A 14,215-nucleotide genomic window follows, 5' to 3' on the forward strand; every position below is an offset into this window, starting at 1 on the left:
CATCTATTTCAAGGAGGGGTGGGTGCTATAATCTGGGACTGTTAATTTAATAACATGCTGTTTATTCAAAGTGATAATTGTTTCCCCAAGATTTATTTGTATAATCACTTGAAGTTCAAATGTGTCCTAAGGACACAGTTAAATAACAAATGGGCAATAACTAGTTCATGAAAAAAAATAACAAAACAGAAGGCCTAAAATAAAGATGAAATGTATATTTAATGTGTAACAGGACACAATGGCCAAAGAAATGTTTTATAGGGAAGAATAAAGGGGTCTTTGGGGTTCTTCTGCTGTCTTTTCTGAATGTTGCTCATAAAACGCTCCATGGTGCCAGGTACTAGAAACATACTTGGACTACAAAGACTATTTTCAATAAGATGGGTAGATATTTCCAAGAATGTGTGAGTAGTCAATAAACATTACACGATGATCTTTTCATGAATCAAGTTGGTATGCTATCTCATAAACAAATCCCAACTACCATAACTATTTATTCACCGTAACTAGTTAATTTGTCATAAGATAGCTGGCATTTAATATTCTAATATATAAATTTCCATATAAAAATTCACTATTGTTGCTTTAATTTTATGCCTAAGAATGTAAAGTGCTATTTATTATTGTTACCAATTAATAAGTACCTATTAAGTACCTGGAAATTATGGTATTATATAACTCCATATATGGCATGAATGTGAATATTGGTCTCTGAACCAATAAAGTAATTATTTTCTCTAACAAACATTTTTATCTACCAAAAAATCTGAATACATATTGAGTGTTCTTTAAGAAACTATATCTTATATTTTACATTTGATATATAGGAGCAGAAATATATGAATTTAAACAACCATTAATACTCCTTTTGAAAGACAAAAAAAGTCATATTTTAATCAATATTACTTAAAAGAAGCAGAAAGCCTTTCCACAAGTAAGGTCCACATCACAATGGCACCATCTAATTGAAAGGTTTAATTTAGTATATAAATTTCTACATTGCCAAAAAATGCAGAAACTTTATATGGAGACAGTATCAACTTTGAAACTACTTTCAAAACATTTCTAACTTTCAAGTAGATGAAAAACAAGAATTGAAAGAGAACTACACAATATAAATTTGCAAATATCTGAGGTGACAAAATGGTCAGTAATAAATAATTTTAAAATTTAATTTAAGGACTCCATTTCCAAAATATGTGAATTCTAAATGTATCTATTATGTGTAATAAAAATACCTTCTTTTTTTAAATTTTTTAAATGTTTATTTATTTTTGAGAGAGACAGAGACAGAATGCAAGTGGGTTAGGGGCAGAGAGAGAGGGAGACACAGAATCCAAAGCAAGCTCCAGGCTCTGAGCTCAGTACAGAGTCCGACATGGGGCTCGAACTCACGAGCTGTGAGATCATGACCTGAGCTGAAGTCGGATGCTCAACTGACTGAGCCACCAAGGCACCCCATAAAAATATCTTCTAACATAGCCATACATTTTTTTCTCCCCTCTTCATTACCATTCTAGTACATAATGCATTTTCTTAACTCCAAATGCTTCACCACTTTAAAATAATCTCAAGTTATGAGTTTACTTTCTAAGTTACCATGTGAATATTCACTTGAAAGCTATTATCTCTCTACTTCTACGAATATAAGTCAATGCGAGGTGGTACGTTATTGTACCTTGAGATTAAGATTCCTTTTCTGAGAAAATTTCACAAACCATCAGTTGCATGTTTGTTACCAAACACTAGCATTAAAAAAATTATTCTTATTCTCTAAAAGAAAGATTATTCATTTATGTAAATTGTTTTCACTTTGTTTATGCATATTGATGATCTCAAACTGGGTCTCAAGAGATGGATTTCTTGGAAACCTAGACTTTTGGAACTGGAAAGGACATTAGAGATCATCCACTCCAAGCCCTTCATTTTATGGTTGAGGACACTGAGCCCAGAACAGATAGCTGAGTGACTTTGGGCAAATTTCCTACCGAGTGGCAGAGCCAGAATCAGAAGCCAGGTCTCCTGACACCCAGTTAGGAGCCAGGTCTCCTGACTTTTAATCCAACGATCTTTCCATTACACACACAGTGAGTCTCTATTCTTTGAGGATGTCTTGGGCTGCTCACCCTGATCAATCTGCTTTGTAAATGATCACATTCAGCAAATAAAATGTCTTTGATGACAAGTCACCGGACCTTGGAACATGCTTATACAAACAGGCTATACTCTAATCATTATCTTTCTCTGACTTTTCCTTCACCCTACAAAAAATTATAAAGCCCCTTAACACAGTCTTCAAAGCAGTATGCGATCTAGCCCCAACAAGTCACATGAACCTCTCTCCTTCTTGGTCTGTGCCACTGATGCCAGCCTTCATTGAGTTCTTCCAAGGTACCAAATTTCTTCCTGTCTCAGCCTATGCTATTCCCTCCACTCAGGTTATTCTCCCATGCTTTCTCTGGCTAGCTGTTAATTATTCTTCAGTTTTCAGTTTAAATACAAGAACTTTAAAAACATTTTTTTTCATGTTTATTTATTTTTGAGACAGAGAGACAGAGAGACAGAGCACAAGCAGGGAAGGGACAGAGAGAGAGAGGGAGACACAGAATCCAAAGCAGGCTCCAGGCTCTGAACTGTCAGAACAGAGCCCGACGTGGGACCTGAACTCATTAACTGTGAGATCATGACCCGAGCTGAAATCAGATGCTTAACCAACTGAGCCACTCAGGCACCCCAAATATAAGACCTTTTAAAGAGGATCCCCCCTCCAAGCCCTCTGAGCTTTGCCCATTCACACTTCCTTCTTTTTACATTATCGCAACCTGTATCTTTTAGTGTTTACAACAAGCTCAGTTAATGAATTATTTATTCACTTACTTCTTTAAAATGTTTCTTTTTCAATTTACTCCAAGCTCTTATAAGAGCCGGTACTCTATTCCTAATCACTATTCTATCCTCCAGACTTAGCAGACTGTGTCTAAAATACAGTTAACTACAAGAGTTAGTATTTCCTAGCTAATTGATTACTATGTGCCAGATCTTGTTCTAAAGCTGGTGATGTCATTCAAATTTCCAACAATCTTATGAGGTTGGTATTGATATTATACTTATTTTATAGATGAGAAAACTGAGGCACACTGCATTAAGACACTTGCCTAGTATCACAGAGCTGGTAACTCATGGAATTGAGATTTGAATTCAAGCACTCTGATTCCAGAGTTCATTTTTTAAACTAATATATATTATATATGTAATATATATTTTTTTAGATTTATTTCTTTATTTTGAGAGGGACAGAGATGGTGTGAGTGGGAGAGGGGCAGATAGAGAGGGAGACAGAGAATCCCAAGCAGGCTCTGCACTGTCATTGTGGAGCCAGATGTGGGGCTCAAACTCACAAAACCATGAGATCATGACCTGAGCCGAAATCAAGACTCAGAAGCTTAACCAACAGAGCTACCCAGGGGCCCCTAAACTGATATATGATTCTGTAGCACACTCAAATATTTGTTGAATATATTAACTTATCCACAAAATCAAATTAACACTATCACCAAACTATATAAATGGAATAACAATGACAAACCATATAGCATTTAGAAGATGCCCAGTACTAATTAGCATATGTATTTTCATCATTTACTCCCACAGCAACCCTGTGGAATAACACTACTATTATTACCACTTTACAGATGAAGAAACTGAGAAACAGCATAAGTAACTTGCCCAAGATCACATTGCTAGTTAAGTGGCCGATCTGGGGTTCAAGCACAATAGGCAGTCTACTTCAAATCTGTGCTCTTAATTTCTCTTCTATGCTGCTACACTTGCAATAGCCTGTGTATCTGAGGACAGCTCAAAGTTAATGAAAGTACTAATGTAACAATCATTAGTAAACCCTTGAAGGATGAGAGAGAGAGAAAGAGAGAGGCAAATCCATCTGCCTAGACAAACTTGACTCCCTGTATGTGATGGTGATAAAGCCTCTACCTTTGTATGGATGTCTTACTAAAAGGGGACAGCCCCTTCCTTCCAGAGGATATAGTGCCATAGTGTAATAAAGGGTCTTCCTGGGAATGCCTTTGGTATTCCTGTCCTTACCCTGTGGCTGGGCACGCTGAAAACCGCCACGTAGCCCTGCTACACCACATAGAGTCGTATGTACACACTGAGGAAAAAGGAGACATCTCACCTTAGGATAAAGGCTTAGAAAACGTAAAAGCCCTGCAAAACTCCAGAGCCATGGTGAGCAAAAGGAAACGTTTGCGAAAATGTGCTAAAATCTTGCCAAACCCTGCCAAAACCTTGCTACGTTTTTAGATAAACAGGGCACTCTCACTAAGCTCCTCATTTTCATCAGCTGGAAAATGAAGATAAAAAATGTGCCTTGACGGATCCTTTAAATAAGAAAATAATGTTGTGAAATCCCTTCTACAAATGATAAAGCACCACATGCTTTCTATGTTTACTCTGTATTCAACTCTTCTATCATATATCTATAAAGGTCCTTTCTTCAGGTTTTAATTCTATTCTCTGTGAAAAGCTACTGGTGAAAACATGATGATCCTTTAAATGCACGATTCCATTGTGCACATGGTTGAAATTTTATCCTATGAATATGCTGGCAGAACAGAAAAAAAAAAAAAGGCAGCCTTAGCATGAGGTAGCATTTTTCTCAGAGACAAATTTTGGAAGAGCACTTACAAACAAAAATGAAATGCAAAGAAAACTTTAGTTCAAGGTTGGACAACTCCAGCCAGCTCATTTAGACAAAAGATAGACAATTTTGTTCTAGAGTCTGGGTATTCAGCAGTTTTGGAAGGTGTGCTATAAAAGTAGGATGAAGAAATCTAGTTTTAGAAGTCAGATTTTCACAGACTGTGGCCCGTGTGCAGTGTCAAAAGAACAGGTCAAATTGGTCAGCTGCATGAAAGAAAAGTAAAAAATAAATCAGACCGGCCTATAGACAAAACCAGAGATTTGACCACACATTTCCACATTTCAATGCATGATACTGGTATTCCTCAGCACAGTTCATGTGAGAGATATTGAGAAATTCATTTAAAATTTCCACCTGCCTCAGGTTTCCCAGATGCAAAATCCAAATAATGAAATCTTTCTTCCCAAGGTGCTGTCACATGCTTAGGTGAAGGACACTACATGATGGGGGGAGAAAAAACAGCCTGTTACCTTGGCTCACAAAATAAGATCTTATAACCTTACCTAGTAGATTGGTTAACCACAAGGCCAGATCTTCTTTCATCGGTAGCAAATTCGCTTCATGTCTGCTGGCCAGCCATTGGCTATACTGATGCATATCAGAAAGGCCAGGTCCACTGCGTACCTTTGGGCTCAGAGCAGTGCACATCATTTATCCACTTGTAATACCTGTTTTGAAAACAAAAAAAAAAGAGGAGTTGCTTTTTATATAGACTTGTCTCGTGAAAATCTTTCTGCCAATGACACAGTAAGGAACCAGATCCATGGACGTTTTGATGACGGGTGAGGTTTTTAATTATTAAACCCCAGAAAACACTACTTGCTTTATCTGCACTGGCCCTATCACTTTTGACCAATCACTTGGTAGGAAACAGCAGCAATCTGAGGTCAAATAGAAAAATCAAACACTAAGCTCTAAGCTCATGTGAAACACCATACTAGAAAAAGTCAGCGTCTAAGGCAAGAAATTCCACTATTCAAAAGCAATGAAAAGGGCTTGATTAAAATTTTAGAATCTCAATTGTACACTCCCAATGTTTGGGTTCATGTTTGAAACCACAGATTTCCACAAAATTTTAGAACTGAGTGCAAGCAATGACATAATTTGCACAATTTATTGTAAACATGGTCACCTCTCTCAAAACTTTTACCTATACAATTAAGTATAGCACTTGGCTCTTTCAGCTGGGTAAGTTAATATGAACTCACAGTTTAGATAATTGGTGGGGAGACAGGGTAGAAGGTGCTTTCAAAGAGACCCTACCACACTTTTCTCATTTTACAGTTAATGAAAAAAAAAAAAAAAAAAAGGAAAAACAAAAATGAAAAACAAAAACCAGAGAGGATAAGTGGCTCAACCAAGATCATATATACAAGATCATGGCAGAGTCAGGCTTGAACCTAGGTCTTCATACTCTAAGACCATTATTCTTGCCAGAATGATACATTTTTACAAAATAGATTCATCGAGAACCCATACTATAACCCAAGAATTGAACAGAATTCTAATAAATACTACCAAAGGTTTTTTTTTTAACTTACTTTGGATCTTCCCACTTTATATATTTTACACACTAGGTTTTGCTTGTGATCATTTTTAGAGTAGAAGTAATTAAATGTCTTAGGTCTATAAAATAAAAGATGATTTCATTACCCCAGTCCCTTATGGGCTTATGAGCAGCCCAGTCCCCTGTATGGGCTGTAGAAGAGATGCTTGAATATATACTTGGCCTTGAATGTAGCACTTTGTATGCATTATTTATAGGACCTAAGACTATAGAAGTAATATTGAAGTAGCTAGAGTAAATAAACTCATCACTTCAACAACATGCAGGACTCTATTCTGTACACAAATAGTGCATATGAAATAACCAAGTATGGTACGACTAATGAAAATGAAAATATTTGCAGCTGGCAAGAAGTATGATAAGATATAATGGGGTTTTCAGCTATATTTCATGATTTACAGTATTTTAAATTTACCAATATAAGTTGTATACACTTTTGTCGGTTCTATTCTTTGAAACTTTACGTAATAATCCTTTCTACTTAATGTCCAACTCTAATTCTCTTACCATAGGCTAATTTTTTGCCTTTTAAAGACTGCTTTTGAAAGAAAAACAAGACAACATTGGTGTTTAGAAAATTCTAAAACGTGACTGCTTCCCAAACATTCTGCCATAGTATTAGAAAAAACTGCTAATGTGAATAAACACCTAAAAAGTGTCATAGATGCATAATTTAAAAACACAGACAATTGCATTTCCAAAGCAATTATGCTTTGGAATAACTTTTTGCAAAAAAAAAAAATTCCCATAAATTGTCTTTGAAAACATTTTTTTATAAATCTCTATATATCTAATTACCTAAAGTGAACCAGTGCAAATGTGAAATAATTTTAATACATTTGTCCTATGTTTCTAAATTATCATTACAATATCATTATTGCCTTTTTTTTTTTTTTTTTTGGCGGTTAATCATCATACTATTCATACAATGTCCTGAAGCTTTCTCCAAACCCTGTGATTAAATATCAGAAACCTAAAAGAGTTTTGCTCCCATTCTTTTAAAAAATAGGTCCGGTCCCAGGAAAACAAAACGTCTACCTGTGGCTGGTTAGGATTGGTAAAGGCTAGCTAGCCTCAGAAACAAACATTTAAGTAATAATACATTTAAGCACATGATTGATACATTTAAATAACTCATTGAAATCTTAAAAGGGTTACCTCTAAAATGCCTTTCTTCTCAAGACACAATCTCTCCCACTACTTTCCTGAAAGTGAGATGTTGTACTTCAGTAACTTTACCTACATCCTATTATGTGCTGTGCAACTTCCATTTAAGCATCAGAAGCCTACTTTGCTCGGTAAAAGGAAGAAGACACCTCAGATTCTTAAGCTCATTGTTCAGCAAAGAATTCATCAAGGGATAGTTTACAGTAAGCCTAAAGGCATGTAACAGTTTCAATGAGCCAAAGGGACACAATCCTTCCCCTCAATCCTTCCAAACAGTGAAGTTTTTATTTTCCTTGACAGTGGCACATTTATTTCTCATGTAGTCTGTCCTGTATTTTGCCAGAAATGTAATTCAAACTATCTTCTAATATTTATAGATGATCATTAAGTAAAAATAAGAAGAGTAACTAAGCAATTTTTGTTATGCTGCTTCAGGTATAGTCAAAATTATATACAAAGGGGGGAAAAAAGCAATAATAGGATTATATTTCCCCAGGAAGCAAAAGGGGGGAGAAAGATGGCTTAGTGGGTAATTAGCATATAATGGAAATTAATTAAACATGTATCAAATACATAGACACCTAAAGTCACTGTCATAGACAAGGCTCCTCTGTTTATGTGCCTTGGGAAAAAATCGTGATTTCAATCCATGTTCTCCTGATCCATTTTTCATATTTCAAATCACCATCAAACCTAGCATGCCTTTGTGGTTTAGTTGAAAGTACACGGAAGTCTAGGATTTAAATATGGCAGAGACGTGAATAGGAAACATGGAAATGAATTCAGCTAGGATCGAAATTTGGACTGTGGAAGAATTACTGCATCGTGAAGTAGTTTCTAATTGAAATGATTAAACTGGTGTGGGTAACAACCAAATGAATTTATATCACTCAGATAAAAAGATCACTGCAGGATTGTAATCTTTTTATATTTTCAACTTTAACCAAGTGGATGAGTTGAATTATATCACAAAGAACAAATTATAACAAAAAGTAATTTCTGATCCTTTGAATCCATTCAAAAGTTTTCAAAAACCAAAAAAGATGCCAAGGAGTAGCTTTTAAAGATGGGAAATAAAATGATTAATGGACCATTAAACTTGAAGCAAAAAGTTAGGTTTTGGGGAAAGAAAAATGTTTTGTATCAGGTATGTAAGCACTGAAAGATGTTACCATGAAAATTCATGTAATCTAAATATTTTAAAAGCTTGATAAGTGACTTTGGTAAGTACTAGGCAAAGCCAATCGCCTTGGAAACACAAGTAAGGATTCAAATGCTTCCGTGACTCTCTGAGCTATGGCTTCTTCAAGCTGTATGGGTCTATCTAAAAATGGATAATGCAACCCTCAGGATTTGGAATTCAGAAAAATAAAACTTAAAGGGAAAAACATGCAGAAACTTAATACAGAATTCTTCAAAGAATGTGTGTGTGTATTATTTTTTCTTTCTTTCCATAGTAGAACTGATTCTGGAATAACCATTATGAATATGATGAGACTGAACTAGCCCAGGGGAAGAAGAAAAAATTAATGACTCCATAAGTAAAATCTCACATGTTTAAAGACTGTTTAGTCTGTTGCTCCACAATCCCAGTTGAAGACATCATAGTTTTGACTCTGAAAAAAAGTATTCTTTCACGCCACCTAGAGGTGTGCTTTGATTATGACCAAGATGGTTTCCAGACTATCTCTAGACGTTGCTGACATGTTATTAAAAATGTATTGCATAGAAAATAAAGTGGAAGCAAAGAAAAATAAGAATAAAATGATAAACATTATATCACTACTGTCTGCTGTGATATCCACTAAGAAGCTTAATTAATGGATTAGAATATTAGAATTGGAATCAGAAGTGCTGGGGTCAAATACTGGTTCCACTACCTCGCCACTGAATAGCTATTCTTTTCCAGTTAGATGACTTTTTCTCTTTGTACTGGAGCTCCCCAGTGTATACAATGGAGACAAAGACCTCAAAGATAGTTGTGAAGATTAAATATTTGTGCCAGTTTGAGGTATATACTTTATATCCAATAAATACTAGCGAAGCCTAAATCACCCTCATAAAAAATGTGCCGAAATAAAACTCCTGTAAGACAATAGATTTTATAGAACTAAATCACAAAGAAAAGCCAAAAAAAAAAAAAAAAAGGAGAAATGAAAACAAAGTATTGATGGAATAAAGCCATAAATAATGGAAAATCCAAAGTCTTCTTATTGACAGGGATGAAACCCCAAGGTGAAGAATGACATGTTACTTTCTAAAATGAGAAGTTTACAAGTATTTTTAAAAACAAATTTTGGTAACAAGTTATAGTTCATTTTTGGCACCAGTTAAAGACTCAGAAGCTATTAATTAAGATGGGGGGAATGCTATACCTCCCAAAATAAATGAGGAAAGATCTCACAACACACCCCCACCCCAACACACCACACCACACACACACACACACACACACACACACACACACACACACACACTCCTTAACTGTGGCCATTTAAAACAGTGCTAATGAACCCACAGTTAAGGGCTCCCATCCCTAAAGGCCAATTTTGTTCTGATCTAACAGCACTGACCTCACCTCTTTTCAATTTTGTGTGTTATGAGTGTGAAGCATTGCAGAAACAAAGTTTATAGGCCAACAGCACTATTTTTTTTTAATTTTTTTTAATGTTTATTTATTTTTGAGACAGAGAGAGGCAGAGCATGAACAGCAGAAGGTCAGAGAGAGAGGGAGACACAGAAGCCGAAGCAGGCTCCAGGCTCTGAGCCGTCAGCACAGAGCCCGACGCGGGGCTCAAACTCATGGACCGTGAGATCATGACCTGAGCCGAAGTCAGACGCCCAACCGACTGAGCCACCCAGGCGCCGAGCACAATTTTTTTTTAATTAAGCAAACAAAAAACACCCCACGCCAAACACCCTTTCAAAATTTGGAAGGAAAAACTGCTATCTTCCAACTGAGATTCGAAGAACTAATGACCAAGGACCACTCTAGATGTGCTGTTCCATCATTCCGAGTTCTTTCCTCCTATGTGATCCATTTTGGCTAACCACTAGTATCTCTACAAAGCTACACCTTCCCAACCAAGTCATGAATGCTAAACTGTAACCTAAGGGTCTAATTAGAAAATAAAAGTCCAAAATTTAATCAGAAATGTCATTGTAGATCTTAGAAATGGACGCACATTTCGGCTAAGAAGCACAACTTGTCCACACCCACCCACCCACACACACACACCAAGAGTAAAGGCAAAATGACACTCATTATTAATTTTTCTAATTATATAACAAAATCTTTAAACTCAAAAGGACCATAGAAGATGTAATAGTCAAATTCCTGGTTTTTAGTAAGAGACTGGAGACCTAAGATACTTTGGCCAAAGCAACAAAGTTATTTAGTCACAGAATCATTAAAAATATCCTACTCAGCTCTCCTGGCCTCCAATTTCAAGTAATGCTAACTTTTTTTCCAGGAATCTCTTTCTCTTCTTGCAGCCCCATGATGATTTGTCCTGAACTAAATGATGGTATACCTGTAATAATAATTCTTTCTCAAATCATGACCCAAAAAATAACAGAGTAGACACTGATTCTTGTATTTTCATGGCACTTGAAAATTTTTTTTTCAAGTTTTTAAAAGTCCTATTAATCCATTTTTCCAAACAACTTAGCACAGGTTTTTGGACCCCTACCAGCTTAACGTAAAACATAATTTGAATAGAAAAACATCTGAAAGTAATTAATCAATTAGACTAAAGACTTACCTCAAACCTTCATCTAAATTGAGTAAGTAAACCTTAATTCATGAGGACACTTTGGAGCTTTGGATGTTGTCTGTGATGCAAAGATTCCTATAATGTAATTGAGGGCTAGCAGAGTTCTACACTCCATTGAACACATACATCTGTTGTGCAGAATAGTCTCATATAAGGGGAAAACAGTAGTAAAAACTCCACTGACCCTGAAAACACTTAGGTCAGAAAGATTACACAAGCATTACTCATTTTGACAAGGGATATTTTGTATCTTCTCTCCAGTTCTTTTCTCTAGTCCAAAAACACTGAGTGGAAAATCTTGATTGTTGCTCAGGAGAAATGAAAAGAAATAGTGCCATCCGGCTTGTGCCCCAACATCAAAACCACAAAGATATCAAAACAGCCTTAACATCAACTGCAGTTTTAACAAAACTCGGCAAACAAATTGCCAGAACCTCATTATGTGCTTTCAACCAAGGTAACTTTGGCCTTCCAAAGGCTCCAAAAGTCTAGAATACAGACTTGCAGCCTTGAATCAAAATTCTAAAATTCTACATAACACACTTGGATTAATGTAAGACCCACCATTTCACCATACCTACAAGTTTAAGTAAGATTTCTTACCAAGATACTAGAAATAAATTGTGCCATATGACTTTATATCCCAGTAAAGCGCAGTCCACATCACAAAAAGTAGGGTGAAGAAACAAGCCCAAAGTTTAGTAACACACAGGCTGAAATTCAAGCTACCTTTCCATTCCAGAGCCCATTCAGGGAGCCATGTGTGAAGGCTTCAGTGTGCATTGCAAAGGCCGCCTGCTCCATGCCTCAGACATCTGCCCCTTACCTTCTCTTAGGCAGTCAGAACCAGGATGCCCATGTTGGAGAAGACCACCACAGCCACCCCCCTCTCCTCGGCAGTTAAGGGAGAGCATTCCTCGAGAGGGAACTCATTGATCGATTTCAAAGGCTGGGTAAACTAGACCCCAGCTGCAGCTAATCAGTGTCCACCCCACGAAGAGGTTGGGGGCAGGAATCAATAACCGACACGGGCTTGTTTCCAGCCCTGCGGCGGTGAACCTCAGGGCTCGGTGAGGGGAAAAGGTGGACTTCTCTGCCTGGTTGGCACATCCGACCTGTCTGCACCTTTATTTTAACACTGGGAGGCCAAATGGGTGTTCCTGTGCACACGCAGATCTTATTTCCCCCACAAAAGATCTCCCCTACACAACTGATTTAGCTTTGTTGGAGAGGGTTCTTGGGGGGAGGGAGGAGTTTACAAGAGGGACGGTAAAGTTTTGCAAACTCTTAACTAGAAGTGGATGAAAGTGAAGGAGGTGTGAGAATGAAGACGAGGAAGGTGGGGAAGCGAAGGCTTTGATTTCCGGAGGGAAGTACTGAACAACCCACCCCCCACCCCTTACCCCAATTGTACTGGAATGCAGAAAACAGAATCTGTTAACCCCTGCTTTTGCTCCCTCTCTATTCAAGGCCGTGGAAACTTCGGGTGTCTGGGCCGGGTTAATGACAATTTACCCTACTGGGCAGATAGAATTTAATTTTGCCGGAATAACTAATGCCTCCAAAGCAAAGTTGGCTCCTCTGCTCCCCAAACAATTGCGGATTCCAAAGCTCCGCTCTTTGGATGAAAAGAACAATACTACTATGCAAAATCTCCCCAAAGGGGTTGGTTCCTAGGCTAGCGTTTCTGTTATTCACGTAAAAGAACTCAACTCTGTGAAACCCATCAGTTGAAAACAAGGAGTATCTCCCCAAATCACAAGTGTCGTCCCTTTTCCTCCCATCCCCGCCTCCCCCACTCAAGTGAAACACCCAACATCAATCCATGAAGACCGCCCTCGCTCCGCTCGCCTCTTCCCGGGAACCGACCACGCTGAGCTTGCATCACAGAGACCCCTGTGCACGCATGCAGAAGTGTGCGTGTATAATCGATGTGCTGATTAGAAATCCTCACTTCCGTCCCTGGTTGGCTGAGCCGCCCCAGCCGGCTCTCGTTGACGCGGTCATTTGGGCTGCTCCACAATAGGGATGGTTGCGTCCAGGGAACCCGAGTCACCCACTGCTGTGCCCACCCACCCAGCGCCAGAGCCCGTCCGCCTGGCCGCGGCTCCTCGCCCTTCCCGGACGCGCCCCCGAGGTCACCGTCAGGCGCGCCCCTCCCCCGCCGCCCCGCGCGCACCGGCGGGCAGGGCCCCCCCAGCGACCCGGCTGCGGAGCGCGCGCGGCGGCTGCGGCGGCGCCGGCGGGAAGCCGGCCGGCCCGCCTTGCTCACCCCGCGTCCGGAGCTGGCTGCTGGCGGCTCTCAGGGGCGCCGGGGCTCCCGGCTGGGCTCCCGCCGCGTCTCGGGGCCGGCCCCCTGCCGGCGCAGGTCCTGCAGCAGCCGCGCTCCGCACCCCAGCAGCCCGGCGGCAGCGGCAGCAGCTACAGCCGCACTGCCCCTCTTCATACTTCTCTGATGGCTCCTCTCGGTGCTGTTTGGGAAAACGATTTTCCCCCCTGCCAGAAACAGATTTCCTACATTTCATCAGTCCACATAGACCGAGCGGAAGTAAAATGCTTACTTTTTCTGGTGGACGGCAAACCCAATTGACACTGATTTACCCTTCAAATGGGGAGAGATTGTATTACAAGCCCTTGGCAGCAATTCCGAGGTTGGGGCCAAGCTCCAGCCCCCTTGTCCCCCAAACACGAACCTGAGAGAGAAAGGGCGGGGGTGCAGTGGGGAGGGGATCCTATTTAACTCCAGGTTTTTAACAGAGTCAATGGCGTTAGCACAATATTAAAATTGGGTGTTGGAAAAGTTTTGCTCTCCTGGCCCGCGGTTTTGCAGACTCAGAGGCATGAGCTTTCCAGTAACTTCAGCCACTCTTCGTCCCAAATTGAACAATTTGATTTCTTACAATTCTTTTTAAATATCAGATTTTAGAAGAGGCCGCGCTCAACGGCTGTTTTCGCCTTGCAAAGGGAAATACAATTCCACCCTTC

The 14,215-nt window shown here is 39.1% G+C and overlaps 1 protein-coding gene across 4 annotated transcripts in view; it reads right to left on the minus strand.

Moving 5' to 3' along the window:
* GAS2 (growth arrest specific 2) overlaps positions 1-13,916 on the minus strand; it is a 130,363-nt gene extending 116,447 nt beyond the window's left edge. Inside the window, exons 1-2 of one of the 4 annotated variants that reach the window (XM_019456549.2) lie at positions 13,792-13,916; positions 5,224-5,388 (exon numbers count right to left, since the gene is read on the minus strand). In XM_019456549.2, the coding sequence (XP_019312094.1) occupies positions 5,224-5,371 (148 nt within the window). In that variant the 5' untranslated portion in view covers positions 5,372-5,388; positions 13,792-13,916. Of the gene's footprint in view, positions 1-5,223; positions 5,389-11,218; positions 11,425-12,056; positions 12,525-13,502; positions 13,617-13,791 lie in introns of those variants that run through there. The other 3 variants (XM_019456547.2, XM_019456548.2, XM_019456550.2) reach the window with 3 other exon arrangements.
* Between the last annotated feature and the right edge of the window lie 299 nt (positions 13,917-14,215).

The sequence above is a fragment of the Panthera pardus genome, unplaced genomic scaffold, assembly GCF_024362965.1.
Source record: "Panthera pardus isolate Hobbes unplaced genomic scaffold, ASM2436296v1 HiC_scaffold_12, whole genome shotgun sequence".
NCBI lineage: Eukaryota > Metazoa > Chordata > Mammalia > Carnivora > Felidae > Panthera > Panthera pardus.